Genomic DNA, 20,286 nt, shown 5'->3' with positions numbered 1-20,286 from the left:
GTCGCGAATAGACCATGGCCTGGTAGTGGGCCATGGCCCCGGTGTTGAGAACCTCTGAGCTACTTCACTTCATCATTCAATATTTCAGGTTTTTTGTTTTCTGTTTTGTTTTGCTGAATTTTTGCTGTTTTATTTTTAACATTTGATTAAATATCAAATGTTTTACTAAAATAATATGTAAGTAACCATTAATCAATATAGTGATTTAAAAAGATTACTTAACCATAAAATTTCCTTCTCCAACTCTTTATGGAAGCTGTAAGACAATAGTGTGATATCTTGGATATCCCCTCCCTGCAAATGGCAGGCAATTTAAATAATATTCTGAAGACCAAAACATAAGCAGATGAAATCTACACCAATATTCCTTTGATGCAGCTGGATCAGAAATATTTTTCTGTGATGAGCCCAGGGCCAATTAATGAGGCTTGGAGGAAAGTAGAACAGATGGTAAGCTTCAAAGTAGGCTTAAATCTACACACCTCTCTTTGCTAGAATAAGAAATGTTTGTCAGAGGATAAAGAGTAAACCACTTCAAAATGGAAACTAAATTTATTTTTACTTAGGGCAAACTATTCTAAAAGATTTTACCAACTATTTTAAAAGATTTTACTAACTATTTTAAAATATTTTACTAAGCAGCAATGTTTGAATGCTTAGCTACATATATAGGGGACTTACCTAATGTAATACATTCCATACAGACTGTGGGATTATACTGGCTCTCAGTTTTAGATCATACATAATTTCTACCCTAAGCACTGGCTAAGATGCACTGTGAAGTAAATAGAGAAAATAAAACTCCAGGTAAGAAAGGTAAGAAAACACAACTCTAATAATTCCAAAGCAGAACTGAAGGTAAAAAGTGGGATATGGTGTCATATTGGAAATGTGGTGATACTAGCATCTATATAGGCAACATTATGATTAATTACTATAAATGGGGTAGATCTCAAGAGTAGATGGAGGCTGCATTCAGATTCAAAATGGGCAAATGGGATTTGGATTTAAAAGAGAACCTTGTTCTCATTGTTAGCCCTCCTTATAAAGACCTTTTTCTGAGATATAGTGATATAGTGGCATGACCCAAGAAAGTAGGCATTTAAATTAAAGGAGTGCAAGGAGAACATGACAGAACAACAAAATATGGCCACCACGTCCAATATGAACTGCTGCCAGGATGTTGTAAAGATCTAAATGAAATGGCTGAACTGAGTCCCAGTAAGACAGTGTGTTTTTTGTCCTCAAATTAGCAGTCTCTACTCTGCATTCTGGACAGAGTTGTACTTCTAAAAAGAAGTCCAAGATTTGGGTCTCCTAGTTTAATGTTTCCTGCTACAGAAGCAAATACGAACCATTGCTATGAAGATTTTGCCAAGTTTTAATTGATGCACCAATAGCAACATTTTTTAGTGGAAGTCACTGCCTTTATTATTTTGAAGCTAGACTACTGTAACATGTTATATTTGGAGCTGCCCTTGAAGACTACCTGAGAACTTCATTTGATTAAAAATGCACTTACTCATATCCTGATGGGTGAGGACTGCTATAAAAATATTATTGGAACTATACTTTTATTTTCAGTGAAATTCAATCAACATGGCTTTGGTTCAGGATACATATAAAATCATCTCTTCCACAGAGAATCTTGCCATTCCATTCAATTAAACATACATTTTCCCACTTGATAAACTGAGAAGGGGATGAACTCAAAAGAAGGTCTTTTCAAGCTTACCCCACCACTGTAGAATATTTTTCTACAGTCCTACCTTTTCATTGAACAATGAAATTTTGGATCTTTTGAGGGACTATTTGGAACATTGGAGTTGCAATGAATTATATACGCAGTCATTCTTTCTTTATATTTATTTTATGATGGTGCAGCTTTTTAATCAATTTTATTTGGATGTTACAGGACCAGAATTTCTAGAGGTAGGTAGAATTTTGATGCTGGCAAATAAATAAACAAACTACTGAATGAATAATCAATGGCTATAATGTCTCAACTTTGTAAAAAGCATAAAACATCTAGGATTGTTTTTCTCAGATTTTGTAACAATGTTCTGCATAATCTAAAAAATAAAATATAAATACTTGGCCCTCTTGATGGAATGGAAACTGTTTTATATTAAAGGTTTATCTTTTAGAAATCAGAAAGAGTAGCCATAAAAGGTAACATCATTCATAGTCTAGAAGACTGCATTTGTTGTGATTAATTCATTCGCCCTGAAGTTTACAAGTTCTGAAAGTTGAAATGTTATATATCTACAAGCAGTGAAACTCAAAGAGATTTGATGACCAAGGTATATGTGATGAAAAAGGGGAAAAATGATTCTATTGCCAATTGCCACATCAATCTAATATACAACATAGATATATAAACAGCCTGTTTTGATAAAGACGTTATTTATTACCTATACCATATGTTGTACTGTTTTTAGAGTTGCTGTGATTTAAAAACTCCCTGGAGGGCTACACTACTTTCAAAGACAAGTAAGCGAGCATGTTGTCCAAAATAATTATCTGTGTCCACTAGTTTACTTCGAGCTATATGTTGCTCTGTGCCAGGAAATCTGTGCATTTTCTACGTGGAGACAGTGTCTAATTTATATCTGAAGAGAGGTAAGCTTTTAATAATATTTAAAGGGACTACATAGAATGAAAATTTACTTATCAAAGAAGCTGTATTTAGTCTTTTGTAATACCCACTAAACACACACTCTTTGTGTGAGATTTCTTAATCTTTGTTTAACCAATTGATTCTTCTAGAAATTATTATGAATATATATGTTCATTTTATTTTTAATTGGCGTTATAGCTTGCTTTCATTCAGGAACTCAAGGCAGCATAGATACTCCTCCCTCTTATTTTTCTGCACAACATTATCCTGTGAGGTCAATTAGGGCTGAAAGTATGGCTAGCCTCAAGTTATCTAGTCAACTTCCATGGCCAAGAGTAGATTAGAAGTAGAAAATACTGTTTATAGTCAATGGCCCTAGGTAGATTAGAACATGAGTCTTCTTGCCAAACATAATCCAACACCTTAATCATTATGCCATATTAGTTCCTCATATAGGAAGGAAGGGGAAGGAAAGATTTTTTGCTGACAAAAATCTAATAGTTGTTCAGCTCAAGAGGCTGATCAAATCTTGTTTGAATGTGTTTTTTTTTTGTTTTCTTAAAAATGAACATAAACACGTGTATATTTAATTCCAGGATATAGATGAATTGACTCCATCCATCTTGTTCTTTTGTTATTAAATAAAGTAACTAAATAACATTAGTTAATTACCTAAGCTCCTATTAAAAACTATTCAGACAAAAATGTATTAATTCACCCACAAAAAGCAATTGTCCAATAATTTTAATGGAAGACAGCAAATACAGACATATCATAGAAATAAATGCATATTCTGGGGGGAGGAACCAGTGAGGAAATGAAAGAAAAAAGAGAATATGGGGAAATTTCAGAAGAACAGAGTAAAAAAAATCAGCATCTTGAATAAGAACAATTAATTAGAAACATGCCACTGAAATTTGATTTGGCAAAAATCTCTGGACTGAATCCTACAGAATATTTTTGAATATTTTATTGTGTATGATAAAATTATCCTGAAAATTTTATCTTCAGAATAATTGCTAGAAATTTTGTAAGTTGTTGAAACCTTTTTCTGTTTTAATAAACCTTTGGTGCAGATGGTGGACTTGGGCTACTGTTAAAATGTTTTCTTCCTGAAAGTGATGCTTGTTATTTATGGCTTGTATTTTTAATAAACCACCCTGAGTCTTTTGAAGCGGAATAGAGATATATGAATGTGTGTTTATGTATGTATAGCAGAGCAGCATAGAACAAATGGCTTAAGGTGGCAGTAAATTTTTACAGGAGAATGTCTAGTGCATGTTCATAATCTTTTTCCTGAAAATCTCATTGAACTATGCTGGCTTGTGTTTTTCTCCCATTTATTTTAAAGATTACTCCAAACAAGTTTCTATACATCAAAAGACAAATAAAAAAACATACCTTATTAGCTTCTATATAATAGTCATTCCATAAAAATGATGGTTACTGGGCAGTATACCAACTCACTAATGATTGCAGTACTTCAAAATTCCTCAATAACTTCTGCAGGGCAGCAGACTAGATAAAGCTTTTCTTGAATCAACCTATTGCTGACCTTATTTCATTTTCCATAATTATACCATACCTTATATATTATTTGCTAGCTACTAAATATCTCCTTAAATTTAAGATGAAAATTGTATCAGGAACTTATGCTAGGAAAGCGCATAATGAGTATGACCTCCAGTCTACTGGTGCAGCTGTCAAAAACCAAATTTGTCTATAATTAACAAGAAGCTCCTATCTGCACATCCTAAGCACTATAATTTAACTACAGGCAGTTCTCGACTTACAACAGTTTATTTAGTGACCATTTGAAGTTACAACAGCACTGAAAAAATGACTTATGATTGTTTTTCACACTGACTCATCTTTATGATGGTTCCAGTGTCCTGGGGTCATGTGATCACATTTTGCAACCTTCTGACAAGCAAAGCCGATGGGAAAGCCAGATTCACTTAACAACCATGTTACTAACTTAACAACTGCAGTTTCATTTAACAACTATAGCAAAAAAGATCGTAAAATGGGGCAAAACTCACTTAATAAATGTTTCACTTAGCAGAAATTTGGGGGTCAATTGTGATTGTAAGTCGAGGAGTAGCTATGTATCTTAAAGGCCAAAAGAGCTCCATGCTTTCACAATGCCATCATTTAGAATTTTATGAATCAAACACAGAAAACATTCGACTCACACTTTTCTTTTTTTATAGACATAAGGATTATTGAAGTTTTCATTCTGACTACAGCAGTTATGCTTGCTGTCCAAATCATAAACATTGATTCATGTTAAGTATGGCACATTTAAACAAGGTCATAATTCATGCTGAAGGGCCGACCTTTGGATATATGGGCCTAAGAAATACCCACAGTTGAAAGTGCACATTGTGTTCTTCCATAAGAGTTATATGCACATACCTATTTATGTAGTCCTAAACTTCCTTGATCATGTAAAGAATACTAAGTGCATTGTGACTTTTGCTCACTACTAGAATGCCTACAAAATACAGTTAATTGAATTCATGTGGATTCAGGTTGGATATAAAAGAAATGAATCTAGAAACTAAACAGGTAAAAATTTTAATAAAATGAACATGAGGGACCATGCAGACACTCACCCAATGGTTGTCCTGCAATGATCCTGGCATTTTCCCCTGCCACAGCAGCTCTTGCGTGCCTCTCACTCATGTATTGTACAAATGCATAACCTTTGTGCACTGAACAGCCAACTATTCTTCCATACTTTGCAAAGATTGCTTCTATGTCTCCTTTTTTGACAATGGCTGTATTAAGATTACCAATGAAGACTCTCGAGTTGATGGATTTGGGATCATTCTTATTGGTGACATTACTGGTCTGTGTTTTGCCGGTCATGGTTGGGTCACTTGACTTCAGCCCTTGAAAAAAGATGACAAAGGATTTGATTTAGTTGTATAAAAACATGGATAGATTAATGTAAGAATTATAATCTAATAAGGGGAATAGTAACATTTAAATTAATATAAAGAAAAATTATGATGAAGTTACGATATAATGTTGATCAATATTAAGAAAAATGTAGAATTACTAAATATCCATTTTAAATATTTTTATTTTTTATGAACTTGAAATGTATAAATCAATCTGCTAAATTCAAGACTTCAACAATATTCACTTATTTTAGGTTGAATGTTTAGTCTCTGGCTTATTAAATATTCATCTGCCTTCATCATGTAAAATAATATAAGGTTTAGATACTACAAGTATCACTTAACGATCACAGTTGTGATCAGCAACTCCGTCGCTAAGCAATATGATCATTAACATCACATAATGCAATGGACCTTTGACCTCACTTCCACCATGGTTAACCAAATAAGCTATGGTGTTAAGTGAGATATCACAGGACCATGATTTGCAATTTTATTGCCTGCTACTCCACTGACTTGCTAATTTTAATCAAATCACAAAGTAGTCTCTTGTTTAGAGTTGAACCTGATTGAAGTGACTTATAGTCCTTGTAAATAAATATATAAAAATGTACATGGTATAGCTACTCTGTGATAGTATGGTTTATTACATACAAAGTGTCTATCATTCATTGGTGATTTATCCTGTAATTAATATTAAGGTAATACAATAACTATGATGATCTCATCTTTATCATTTTATTTCTTAGAAAACTAGGCAGGGTGTTTTGTATTTTGTTTTGATAAGTAGAAATGTCAGGCACCAGGAGTAGGAGCTGAATTCAAAGCACTAAAATTAGTTACATGCTACCTATACGTACAAACCTAATCTATTAATGGACAAGGGAAATTGGCACTAGATAAGAGTCGATGGAATTCACATGTGGCTGGAGTTAGGTCTCTTGTAGCTGCGTAATGATTCCAAACTGATGATGCATTTGACCCTGCCTTTGGGCTTTGCCTAGTCATCTCCTACAGAACAACTTTATCCTAAGATTGTAAAATACATTCTGACAATTAGAAAATACTTCTGAGTATTTATGAATATATCAATATGTGATATTCTATTTTTTGTCATATTTATTTATTATTTTAATACTAAGTATAACAGATAACAGATAATCAGAGTTGGAAGGGACCTTGTAGGTCATCTAGTCCAATCCCTCGCCCAAGCTGGAGACCCTACACCATTTCTGACAAATGGCAGTCCAATCTCTTCTTGAAAGTCTCAAGTGATGATTACCTGCCTCTTCAAAACTTGGAAAGTCCTATCAGGCAACATAATCACCAAGCTACAGGAAGGACCAGTACAAAAGCATGCTTAGAAGGGCACTGGGAACAACATTAAGTCTCAAATCACTTGTTGCTCATAGATATAAGATTAGCCCCAAAAGTCTAGACAGACCAATATGGGCACAACCTGGATTGATTATAGGAAAGCCATGACTCAATGCCACAAGCGCATGATGTGTGAATGCCTTGCACTATACAAACAGGACATAAGGACCTTCCTCAAGAATTCAATGAGATTGGAAAGCAACACTGAAAATCAACTAAAGTTAACTTGCACAAGTGGCCATCAAATGAGGCATATACCGAAGTGATGCTGATCTTGCTGCTGTTCCGCCTGTTCTGCATAGTCTTGAACCCACTCAGCCAGTTAATCACAAGAACTGGATACAGATATAAGCTAAGAATGGAATAACCATTGATCAGTTTCTTTGCATAGATGACATCAAGCTGTATGTTAAGAATTAAAAAGACAATGACTCACTGATCCACCTGACATGGATCTACAGGGATGTTGTTCAGATTGGAGAAGTGTGTGAAGATAGTTCAATCTGATGTGGTGGAACTACCAGTGAGTCACATAACAGACATACAGACTGGCTACAAGTATCTTGGTATTCTACAATCACATGAAAATAATATGCAAGGAAGACAGCAATATCCAAGTACCTCCAAAGGATAGGACAGATCCTGAAGAGCTAGCTCAATAAGAAGAAGAGTCACACCATTACCACATATGCACTGCCAGTCATCAGATACCCTGCTGATATAATGAGTTGGACAAAGGAGGGCATGACGCTGCCAAAGTGAAGAGCCAGAAGTTCCTCAAAATTACTGAGACTCCTAAGGTGGGAGAGTGGCTCCAACAGATCCCAGGTGCAACATTAGAGTTCTCTGTCCAGAAATGTGCAATGCTAGGAGCAGCTAAGATCCAATTTCAGTACTTTTCATTATCATTGATTATGGATGGATATCAATGACAAGTCTCTCCAAAACTTTGCCAAAAAAAAAACCTGTAGGGAATTACACCGGGCAAATGCCAGGAGTCAACAATGATGCAAAAACACCAGAAAAAATGTAATTTCATGTAGATGTGAAAAGACACAAAGAGTGGATGGGAATTTCAACATCTTGTAAGTTAATGATAAATTATCATGGAGCAGAAATTCGCCAGCACCATCTTTTTATTTTAGAAGAAACAAGAAAGATTATATTTCAGTTTCTCTTAAATCCAATTCTGAGAAATTATATTGAACTAACAGGATAACATTTTCTGTTTCAACTGTTCCTGACAGTTTCCATTCCATAACCAAGAGAGAAAACACACTTGTTAACATGGTAAGAAGAGCAATAATTCAAACCTTGAGGAAAATTTAATTTCCAAAATAAATTGTAATATTCTTAGCATACACAAATGAGCACAAATTAAAATGTTATAAAAGAAGCATTAAAAAAAGAACTTCTTACTTCTTAAATATTGACTTGATTCAGATTAAGTAGAAAAACTGAATGCTGGAGGGCCATGTGAAACTCTTTGTGACCTCCACAGACTTATTTTCATCAAGAATAAACTCTTAAAAATTGGTTCATATTCAGGAGCATTTAAGTAGCCTTAAGAAATGTACAGCACAATTCTACAAACTTCCACTGGCATATAAGTCTTGTTGAATTAAATGGGGCTTATTTGAAGATAGATACGATTTCAGTTTAACATAAATAAGTGAACCATAGACAATTCAAGTTTTTTATGTACTATCCACAACTGAAGATAATCCTTGATTTAAATCTTCCAGTGTTATGACTCACACACATTAGGGATTTATAGAGTATTTTCTTTGTTTTATGTCAAAACAACGTCACATTTTAAATTCAGTGTCATTTATGAAGACGTCAACAAACATTAGTAGGATTCCGTGTTATAAACAAGCATTAGAATAGCAAAGTGTGGACAGTATTATTCAGAAAGAGAAAAATTTCTCCAATGGTTATTTTAATATTATTAAAATATATCTCGTGGAAATTTGGTAAAGTAAGAATAATTGATGTTTGCATAATTAAAATTCGATTGACTGCAATTTGTTTGCCTTTGATGTGAAAAACTAATCTCTGTTGTTTAAATTTCCATATAAGAATAGAAGTCAAGAATTTCCATAGCAATGAATGACAAAAAAACTTATGTACTACTTTGGAATCTGGAGTTACTTACTGTTTTACTTACAGAATGAGCAATACAAAATGTGTCTGTGATACATATAATCCTTACAGTATTAGATTTGTATATACAGAATTGACCTTTATCACAATAATGGTAACTATTTGTAATATTTGACTTTAGAAATTCAGAAAATTCCCAGACTACTGGAACAAGTAAAAATAAGTAAGATAGATCAGGGGAGCTCTCATAAACACCTTTTCTTCCTTGATTCCAAGCATTTCAAGTATGCAAAGCATATAGCTGATTGTACATATGGACCTAATTTATGTAAGAGTTTAACCATAATATGATTTGTTTATTTTTGGCTCAACGAACTTATGATCCCGCCCATTATGGTGTCTCCAATATGGTATGTTTAAAGAAATAATTTATTAATAGATAAACATAATCATTGTCTTCCTTTCTAATTTGTAATTTGCCCTGTAGAGATCTGGATAAACAAATGAAAAGAAATAGAAAACCTAGCTTTTTGCTTCTATCTGTTAATTATCTGGAACATGCAGTCCAGATAGGGTGTTGTCATTCTACATGAATAATGAAACTAAATATTTCTCTCCTTTAATTTTTTTTGAAAGCCAGATACCCTTATTCGATCTCTGCATCTCAGATAGCGGGTTGATAGAATAATTCAAACAAAGCTGTACCCCATGCCAATTTCAGTATGCTGAGTTCCTGGCAGTAAATTTCAACTGAAAACAAGGTTTTTCCAGTTTCCTTCAACAAGACTTGACAACAAATGGAATAAGGTTACAGAAATCTCAGCAATTAGATTCCTTCCACTACAGAAACGGGTTTGGCTCAACTTGCTAAGACAGAGCTTTTTTCAGTTTTTTACTTTTACTTTTATGGACAAAGAAGCAAATTGCTTTCCTGAAAGCTGAGAAATGTGCAAGTATCCAGGATAAAACTGTCAGGTCTTGAATACACTATTATTTGGCACAAGCCTATCTATTGCTTTTTATTGTAATTTCTTCCTGGACTATTGACCTTCCTTTGATACAGAATCTGAAATGGCTTGGCTGATATCTAACTATGCCTTAAAAATGCCATGGTGTTGTTGAATTATATTCCAAAAATATTAATTATTTAAGAACTTTGGTAGTGCATATGGAAAAGATACTACGATAGTTTTTTAGTTATCTGGCTGCACGTTTTGGTCCTTGCCAATGACTGATTTATGGTTTCTATGCATAGAATTTCAATATGCACATTAAGTCACTTAACAATTAACCATCTGACATAATTTCACCTCAGCTAAAATGAGATCAAGATATGACCTAGTAAAAGTGGCTGAAATAAATAAAGGAAACCATATTCAGCTTTGAAAAAGAAATGTCTATTATTACAGGTGCCTTAGAAAGGTTACATAGAGTTACTGTTGTTTCAAATTGGTTTTCTCTGAGTATGAATATCAAAAGCAAAAATTATCCAAGTCAGTTTATTTTACTTGTTCACTATTTATATACCAAAACAGATACTTTCTTCAAAACAACTTTAAAATATGGGAAATACAAAACCAAATGTGAATTTAAACACAAGTGTGAAGTCTAAATTTGCTTAACTCACATACATGCACATCAAAGAAACAGCAAGAAATGAAAATTGATACTGAAATGTCCTTGAATATAACAGTCTTCTCAATAAACATCTGTGGCAATTGCTTCTGATCACTCTCTTTCAGAATGCTTTCCAATGAAGCCTTTTTCTATACTCAATTACCCTACTGTATTCAATTTTACAAGATGTTTTCCTTTTTTAGCCTTCAACTATTTTATTTCTACTTTTTCAATCATTATCTCCCCCCGCCCCTGGCATCTGGGGTATGGCATGCATTTCCCAATTGGCGTCCAAAACTAGTATACAGGAGAAAATGGAAAAGCACAAGCTAGTCCAGTTATGGCTAACCTTTTCCACACTATGTGCCAAAAGTGTGTGTGTGCACGCTCACACGCGTGCTCACATGCCTGCATCCATGATGCAATGCGCGCACGACTACCCTGCTTCCCTGCACATGCGCACCCGACCCCGCCACACGCCATGCATGTTTGTCTCTCACGTACACGTCTCCCCCCGCACATGCGCGGCAGATATCCGACAATCAGCTGGCTTGCATGTGCAGTGGGGCTCTTCCGAGTGACCTCTCGCATGCCAGCAGAAGTGGCTCTGTATGCCACTTCTGGCACACGTGCCATAGGTTCGTCATCACGGAGCAAATCTGTGTTTCGTTACAAATAATCAGGAAGAAACTGATCACACCAGAGAATGCAAATGACAATGCCAAAATTGAAAAAGGCTCATCTGCTCTGATAAGACCTAGTTGATACCCAAACAGCTTTTGTCTCATTTAAACACTGCCCCACAAAAGGTAGGACTCAAATTAAAAACCTGTGTGGTCCTGCCTGTTGTCAGATCCTGGAACCAGTCTATACGTACCCCATTACAGTCACAGAGGAGACACCAAAAACATGGTTTCAAAGCTCACTTGAAAGAGAAGGAAGCCTAATTTCGGTAGACAGCATCAGGATCATGAACAGTGCCAAAAATGGAGCATTTTTTTAAAAAAAACTGAAGTCTATTAAAATACAAAAATGTTCAACTGGATTCCCTAATCTTCTATGATAGATTTGGGTTTGGGGGAGAATGGAAATTAGTGGAAATTCTGATGCCAAAGATTTCTAGGTGTATGCAAATTTGTATACATGTGTGCTTTTCACACAAAATGAAGTGTCCATGTATGTAATGGACTTACTTTTTTTTTTACTTGCAGGAGAATTCTTTGTTCCATTAATTTATAGGAAATTAATTTCAACTTTCATTCAGAATTTAAAGGACAGGAAACAATATTTTCAGGGCATTCAGAACGGATTATCTCAAATGTGTATTAAGTGTACTAAGTGTCAAACTGACAGTTATGTGACTGATTATTTAGTTTCACAGCTAAAATCATGGCTATGCTTCTATGCTCATCCTCTAGGACATAAATTAAAGTATGGTGACCATATTTTCTTAGAAAATAATAAAAGGATGAACCATAAAGGGGCAAATCTGAAGTAGGTTCATAAGGATAGAAAATTTTAATTGTTTATAACTTCTTATAAATTTTTTAAAAAGAGACTGAATATTTTAGGAAACAGTAGAATGTTATTTAAAACAGGTAACTCTACAGTTGATTTTGCTTATGTTTATTTGTCATGACTAATTGAAAAGGACTGATCACTTAGTTCAAATGAAATATTGCTGAATTTTCTCTCCACTGAGCCATAAATGTCCGTCTCCAGTGACTTTTTAGGAAGCTTTTTTGATTATCACAAATAAGATTCTAATTAAAAATGAATAAAATCATTCCATTATTCATTATTTTAAAATATCTAATGAGGTTATGCTTGCTGATTTTAAAAGAAAGTAGTGTACTTGTCTTTGTTCATGGACTAATGACAAAGAATTAAATCAAGGAAGCATAAATAGTATTTGATTTAATAAGTGCACAGAGATAGAGAAGAGCCTAGTATTTTGTAAGCTGCAAAACAAGAGCAGCAAGAATAATCATCCAAGAATAATCCTCTAAGTATTAATGGAATGCTTAACAGCATAAAATACTTAATTTCTGAAAGTGGGTGAATTTCAATTTGTTTGAAATGTGTCGACCAAGTGTCGATGCCACACACTTGGTTCCAACACTCTTTTTTTTCTAACTTCACAACATCTGGCTAATGTTAGTTATAATCAAGAGTAAGATTCTCTGAAGAACATCTTCAATCAGCACATAATCAATTCAGTGAAAACATAGTCACTTGCAAATAATGCAATTCAAGTGAGTTTCAGGGTAGGAGGAAAGGGGAAGTATCAATGCTGTTAGGTCTGGATGAAGTCAGCATATCAAAAACAGTAACACGCTCCCCTGTTACTTTTTTTAAATTGGGAGCTCGTGCTTTCACTATCTCAAACATAAAGCTAGATGTTGACCTAATTAAAGAATACTGTTTTCTATTGAGCAAAAAGTACTACTAGTAAGTTCAGAGTAGACATGAAGGCTTATTTTTTTATTAGCATATAACATGCTATTTCTGAATTTGACACATATGACCGTGTCTAAAAATTCTTAATGCTATATGATTCTAATCTTTTGAAGTCACCAACACGAAGATAAAGATGGATATTTATATTTTTATTAAGAGGAACTCTAAAATAAGCCATCAACATTAACCATAACACTAATCAGGAAAACAGTGTATAAAGACACTACAATACTGCATATTTCATTGTTCATATTGCCAGCAAGCATGTGGCAAAATCAGAGCCAAAGCAAGCAACAGGACAAGAGATCTCTAATAAATCCATATAAGATGCAAATAAGTATCATTCTAATTATCTGTTAACACCATGCTATTGTTGGAATCAGATTGAAGTATGATTATAATATGGGGTTGTCCATTACAGATATATTTATCTTCCAATTTGTACCTACCTCCTTAGTAGTTGATTAGATGCTTAGTAGCCGATTAGGGAGCTGGCAGCTAAAACATATGAAGAACAGTTGCAGGAATCTGGTTTGCCTAGCTTAGTGAAAAGGACTAGGGAACACATGATAGCAGTGTTCCAATATTTGAGGGGCTGCCACAAAGGTGTGCGTTTGTGTGGGGTCATCTATTTTCCAAAGCACCAGAGAAGGCAAGAAAAGATAGATGAAAACTAATCAAGGAGAGCAGCAACTAAGAACTAAGGAGACATTTCCTAACAGTAAGAACAATTTAACCAGTGGAATTTCAGAGGTTACTTCAGAAGTTGTGGTGCTCCATCACTGGAGGCTTTTAAGAAGTGACTAGACAACCAGTCAAGATCCTTTCCAACTCTATTGTTCTGTTAGTTATCATGGCCACAACAGTAGTAAGCAGTGGTACTTCAGGAAGGAAGGTGAACATTTAGGAAAGGAATTTGACAGCCCTGTTCTAGCCTTTCCACTATTGTTAAATTTTTGGAGGGTTATTTTTTCTATGGGAAATCCTATGTTTTTGATTTTACAAGAATGAGTGCATAGCAGTGAATCCATATTATGTCAGTACAGTAATTATAATGTACATCTGTAGCAAGAGGACCATTGGGTTAAATTGTATATATTTTAAATCTATATAATGTTTTTTATCTTAAGCAACTGTACCGGTACATACAAGTTTTATTGAATTTGTGAATATAATTAAAGTTTCATATTATTCCTGTGAACAGCAACTAAAGACATAATATATCCTTATTCCAAATTTAGCAATGTTAAAATTTAACTTGAAATCCTAACTATATCTTTGTAGCATTGACTGGTATGTTGTACTTTGTTTAATATATTCTTCTTTCTCTTTACTCTCTAATTACTTTATTGTTCTACATGTGAGTATTTACTGATGAAGATGCAATATACTACAGCAATTATATGAGCTAAGATTCTTGTATTGTTTTATTTTCATTATCTAGAGTTACACTGTACATAATTCAACATTACGTTCAGTGCATATCAATATACCATAGTTTACAATTTATTCTAACTCAAAAGAAAAAGAGCACTAATTATATTTCACTGAATTACCTGTTCCATTTTCCCTGGTGTGTGTGTCTATGTGTGTGTATGTGTACACATTCACTCACTCACAGACACATATTGCAAGAATAAAGTACGTATTATGAGACCTTCTCAGATTTCAATGGAAAAGAAACAATATTTTACAATTAATTATTGCTTTATGTGTATAATTGGATTTTATAATCTTGTTCTTATAATGCCGATCATTGACTGAAAAGCTGATCACAAACAGCATCTCTCTCTCTTTCTTTTTAGAAAACAGCAGAATGATTAATAAGTTTGCTTGTTATAATTGCTATGAGCAAGAACTCCAACTATCAAGTTAATCATAGCACAAGCGCAACTATAATCCAAAACTAAGTTTTGCTTCTACCTAAAAGAGATGAAGTCACTTGAAAGACAAAACAATTCTACAAGCTAAAATAATTATTTTCAGTTGACTCTCAGTATCTGCCAGAAAAATACAGAGATATGCCTGCAGAAAGCACTCTCTAAAAAAAGAAGAAATAGATTATAGCATCCCATGAAGTTATGCAGCATTAGAAAAATAAATAAAAAGCAATTCCAAATGATGATGGACAGACTAATGGGACATACAAATTCCATCTGAGGGTAGTAGAATATATAATATACACTATACTGAATAAAGTGGAAACGACAACAAATATCTCCTGTCCTCAATCACTACACCCAAAATATGGCCATCTCAGCCTAATATTAGACTGTGACTTGAAAACCAATCTGATGAATATATTCCAAATGTAAAAATTCAGAATAGGAAATTATTCAAGGAGAGAATCAATGTAGAACTAAGGAAAAATTTCCTGACAGTTAGAACAATTAACCAATAGAACAACTTGACTCCAGAAGTTTTGGGTGCTCCATTGCTTGAGATTTTTAAGAAGAGACTGGACAACCATTTTTCTGAAATGTTATAGGTTTCCTGCTTAAGCAGGGGGTTGGATTAGAAGACCTCCAAGATCCCTTCCAACTCTGTTATTCTGAAATAATTGGTAATTATTGGATCTGTGGAATAATACAATTTAAAATGGATTGTCTTGTTTAAGAGTATTTATTGGATTCATAAAGTACCAGAGAATATTTGACTTTGATAAATAAAAAACAAAAAACAGCAATGCTAATATTGGAAACTATCTGATTTGAGAATATGAGTTTCTACAGCTTCTAAAACCTAAACTGTATTATCGCCCACACAGAATCTTTGCCTAGGTGTATAAGTTAGATTTTGCAAAATTTTGTTCACATTCCAATGCTGTCTAGGCAAACCACACGTTAACTAGACTTCTTTCTACGTTTCTACTTCCACCTTTTGCTTTTGATTAAGCTTTTCCTGAATGTTGTGAATGATATCAATATATATACAAGGGAACAGCTTTTTTAACGCCTATGCTTTCATACATACAGTTTGTTATTCAAGTATTTTATGATTGCAATCTCATATGCAGATATAAAGTTACCTCTCATTTGGTATAAATCTACTTGTGTTGAAAATTACAATTACCAAGAGGTGATTGTAAAGGAAAAAAAAAAAATACATGCAAAGAGCATCATTAAAATGATCTTGCTAGCATTATGAACAGGAATATAACTTTGCAAAGTCTTTTTTCCTGAATTGTAGCCAACAAAGCACATAATTACTAAGCTAAGCTGACAGGTGCTTGGCCATCATTACTCAAAATATGGATGCTTCATTGGTTTAATTAGTGGCAATATGATATATTGTTTTACTTCTGCTTTTTATTAATTTGCTACATTCTATTTTGTCTTTTCACTGAATTCCATGTAATAGACTGCTGTTCCAAAGTCACTATCAGTTATGATATATTATTACTGTCAGAGCAGATGTTTTTCAGATTCAATTCTTTATATTCCAGTTAAAAGAAAAAGGAAGAAGTAGAAAACTGTTACTAATAGTATTGTATAAGATAGCCCTGGATGGACAAATACAATCATAGGAATAGATTACTACTACCAGATCTCCCGTGACTTGTTGTGTCATTGTTTAAGAGAAATTTGCTTACCTAAACAGAGAAATAGAATGAACAGGAGCAAAGAAGCAATAGGAATGAGAGCTACTTCCAACATCCTGTTGGTTTAACTATAGCTGATGACCCTCTGGAACTCATTGTAGGACTGGTCCATCTGGGTTCCTTAGGCGTAGAATAGCCTATCTGATCAACTTAAGGAAGGGCCAGTCTGCCCAACCTCCAGAGGATCATGGCAGGACCAGTCTACAAATTTGTGGCTGCATGGTAGCACAGCAGCAGCCACAAATTTGCCAAGTTTCAATCCCATGGGAGTCATGGGTACTGGATTTTGCACATATTCTTGTGGATATGCCTCACCTGTAATGACAGCCATAAGAATTCTTTAAGTTAAGATTCATCTTTATTGAATTTTAATGGCACTCAACCCTGGTGTTAAATTTTTAGCTTAATACAACCAACAAATAAAAATTAACAAAAATAAAAATGTAGATGGGAGGTGACTTGCTTAATGTAAAGATTGTCTGAGTTATTTAAGATTTATAATAAATATCCAAACAGATAAACCAGCATTGCTAGTAAATAAAGTGCTACCTGTACACGTAGTTTTTATTGAAATGGCATGTACAGAATCCGCTGAGCCTTTCAACTAATGGCATTTTGGTAGAGATACATTTTCCTAACATTCTAAAATACCCTAGGGATTCCACATCCTTCTGTTTAAAAACAAATCATTAAAAAAATAATGAAGCAGAAGTTTCATTAAAGCTTAGTTTTATCTCAATGAAAATACTTGAATAAACAGAATATCTTAAACACAAGAGAAAAGAATATCATGAATAAATCAATTTAACAGAAAGCCAAACATGTGAGATATGGAAATTAATTCAAATAAGGCCAATTATATAAAAGAAATAAACTAATTCAATCTGCATTGGAAATCACATTTTATTGTCTTTCAAAGCATTTGACTTTTCTTTTATTTATGTGTTTGTCCAATTTATATAGCTGCCCATCTCACCGAACAAGTGATATTTGGTGGTATACAATAAATCAATATCTAAAAGCATTATGATTATAATTAAAACATTAAAAACTATGTCACCAGCAAAATTAATCTGCTATCTTAATGCTGTTTATTTTACTAGTAATTGAAAATTATTATCAAAGAACTATTTTATTTAAACAAAAAAAGAACTAGAGTCTAGATTTCGTAATGCTTAGTGAAGAGCCACTGGGACGATAAATTACGGTATCACATTTAAGGTGATTCATCGTTTGCTTTAAAACTGACTATGGCTCTAACCTACATGTACTTACATTTGAAATTCATCTTCTTTTTCATGGAGACAACCTCCAACCTGTCGCCTCCCTTGCTACTTTTTCCACACAGTTTGGAAAATTGACCCAAGTTTCCTAATTAAATTTAGGAGAAGGGGAACTGGGGTGTATTTGTGAGGGAATTATTCAAATTTATCCTTCCCCTTCTTATTTGCATGTTACATCCATATTCTTCAATTAGATCTTTAGAAATAACCCCATGTGTGCTTCTTCTTTTGAAAAAAAAACCCAAAACAAAAGTAGTGAATTATCTCCCATTCTGGGCAGAGTAGGGCACACTAGCTAGGACTTGTAATACTATGTTTCCCTTTTATAACTTTTCACAGATAAATACACATATTAATGGTTGTCTTTTCATTACATTAAGCCTTTGGTATTACAAAGCTAGGCAAGTCCATGAATCTTTACACCTACTTGGAGGATTATACTTAAAAAGTCTGGAGCAATGCTTCAATCAGATGTTTTCATATTTACAACTATAGTTACCAGATCTCTCTCTCTGTTCCAATTTGGGACAAATTGGAACTGTCTACTGCCCAAAAACCTCATGACAAAATACATTTTTTTAGACCTGTAAGATGAATTCCATTCATGGGTACCAGCCTTTTATTTTGGTATTAATGAAACTGCTCACCTAGCCACAAGGGAAGAAAAGTGTCAGCACAAATTAACAGTAGCTAACAATACTTAGCATGACAATCAATCCAAGCAAATGAAGGCTTAATTAAATAAAATTGGGATACATGAAAAGTACAAAAATCTCAGGACTAGGTTATGGACCACACTCAAGCAATTCCAGGATTGGAACTTATTCCCAAAGAACAATGTTGTCTTTATATCATTCATCTTTAGATGAAGCAATACATTCATATAAGTTTCTCTTTTCCTAACGTGCAAAATTATTGATTACAATAAAGTACTTCGTATTTCTTCGCACTTTTTATCTATATGCCCAAAGGCTTCATGCTGATGCACTTAACATACAAAAGGCTGATTTTATTTGGGAGAGTAGTAACAGAATGGGCGTTGGTAGAAGTTACTGTGAACGCCCTTTCTATCTATGCTGCGAGAGAGCCCAGGATGGGCTGACTCCTCCCTATGACGTCATTTAGCTGAGTCCGTACTAAGATATAAAAGCCAGCCCCCGGGAGAGACCCCAGCTTTGGCGAAGATACTTGACAGACTGAAAGGTATCTCTGAAAGCCCAAAATAAATACAGAAATATGTCTTACCCTCTCCGGACGAATCAAGGGAGGGGCTGGGCTCTCTCGCAGCATAGATAGAAAGGGCATTCACGGTAACTTCTACCAACACCCATGCTGCATCGAGAGCCCAGGATGGGACATACTAAAGCTTGCATGTCCACGGGCAGGTCCTCGTCTGGCTCATCACACCGACTGTGGAACCACTCGTTGAAGCACCCATCTGCCGAAGGCTGCAATCGCCGAGGCAAAAGCATCCAGACGGTAGTGTCTGATGAAAGGAGACGGGGATGTCCACGTGGCCGCACGACAAATCTCCTCCAAGGATGCTTGCATCGCCCAGGCAGCAGAAGTGGCCGCGCTTCTGATAGAGTGCACCATCAGACCTCTGGGAACCGGAAGGGCCGCAGCTTTATAGGCCTGCTCAATGCAAGAACTGACCCACCTGCTAATAGTAGGAGAAGAGGCCTTGTGCCCCAAGTGAGAAGGGAAAAAGGAAACAAACATGGCTTCTGACTTCCTGAAGGAGGAAGTGCGCTTAATGTATATTCTAAGAGCCCTTCTTACGTCTAACATGTGCCACTGCCGCTCTAAGTCATGGTGCGGGAGAGGACAGAAGTCAGACAAAACAATGTCCTGGGACCTGTGAAACCAGGTGTTAACCTTCGGAATAAATGAGGGGTCCAGACGAAGAACAACCCTATCATCGTGAAAGGAACAAAGGTCCTGTCTGATGGAAAGAGCAGCAAGCTCGGAAACCCTCCTGGCAGAAGTGACGGCAACAAGGAACACTACCTTCAGAGTCAGGAAACGGAGAGACACTGTTCTAAGGGGTTCAAAGGGGGGCTTTTTAAGGGCATTAAGGACCAAATGAAGGTCCCAGGAAGGATACCTGTGAACCACCGGAGGGTGCAGGTTGGAAGCCCCTTTCAAAAACCTCCTGACTGAAGTGTGATGGGATAAGGAAGGAAGCGAACCCCATGAAAGGACTGAGGAGAGGGCCGCAACCTGCCTGCATAAGGTGTTGGGGGCCAAACCTTTCTTCAGCCCATGCTGAAGGAAGCTAAGAACTTCTGCCAACTGGGCTGAAGCAGGAGA

General features: G+C 35.0%; 1 protein-coding gene across 13 annotated transcripts in view; it reads right to left on the bottom strand.

Annotated features, from left to right (window-relative positions):
* RALYL (RALY RNA binding protein like) overlaps positions 1-20,286 on the bottom strand; it is a 231,740-nt gene that overhangs the window by 121,066 nt on the left and 90,388 nt on the right. For 12 of the 13 annotated variants that reach the window (XM_087961955.1, XM_087961957.1, XM_087961958.1 and 9 more), the window contains one exon: positions 5,239-5,517. The exons of the other annotated variant lie outside the window; for it this stretch is intronic. In XM_087961955.1, coding sequence (XP_087818081.1) covers positions 5,239-5,517 — 279 coding nt within the window. The remainder of the gene's footprint in view (positions 1-5,238; positions 5,518-20,286) is intronic. 13 annotated transcript variants of the gene reach the window in all.

This window comes from Notechis scutatus, chromosome 3 (assembly GCF_049901735.1).
Source record: "Notechis scutatus isolate UNSWTSFEM ecotype Mainland chromosome 3, rNotScu1.2, whole genome shotgun sequence".
In the NCBI taxonomy this organism is placed as follows: Eukaryota; Metazoa; Chordata; class Lepidosauria; order Squamata; family Elapidae; genus Notechis; species Notechis scutatus.
Note: the sequence above shows the minus strand (reverse complement) of the source record. Positions and strands in the feature narration are given on the sequence as shown.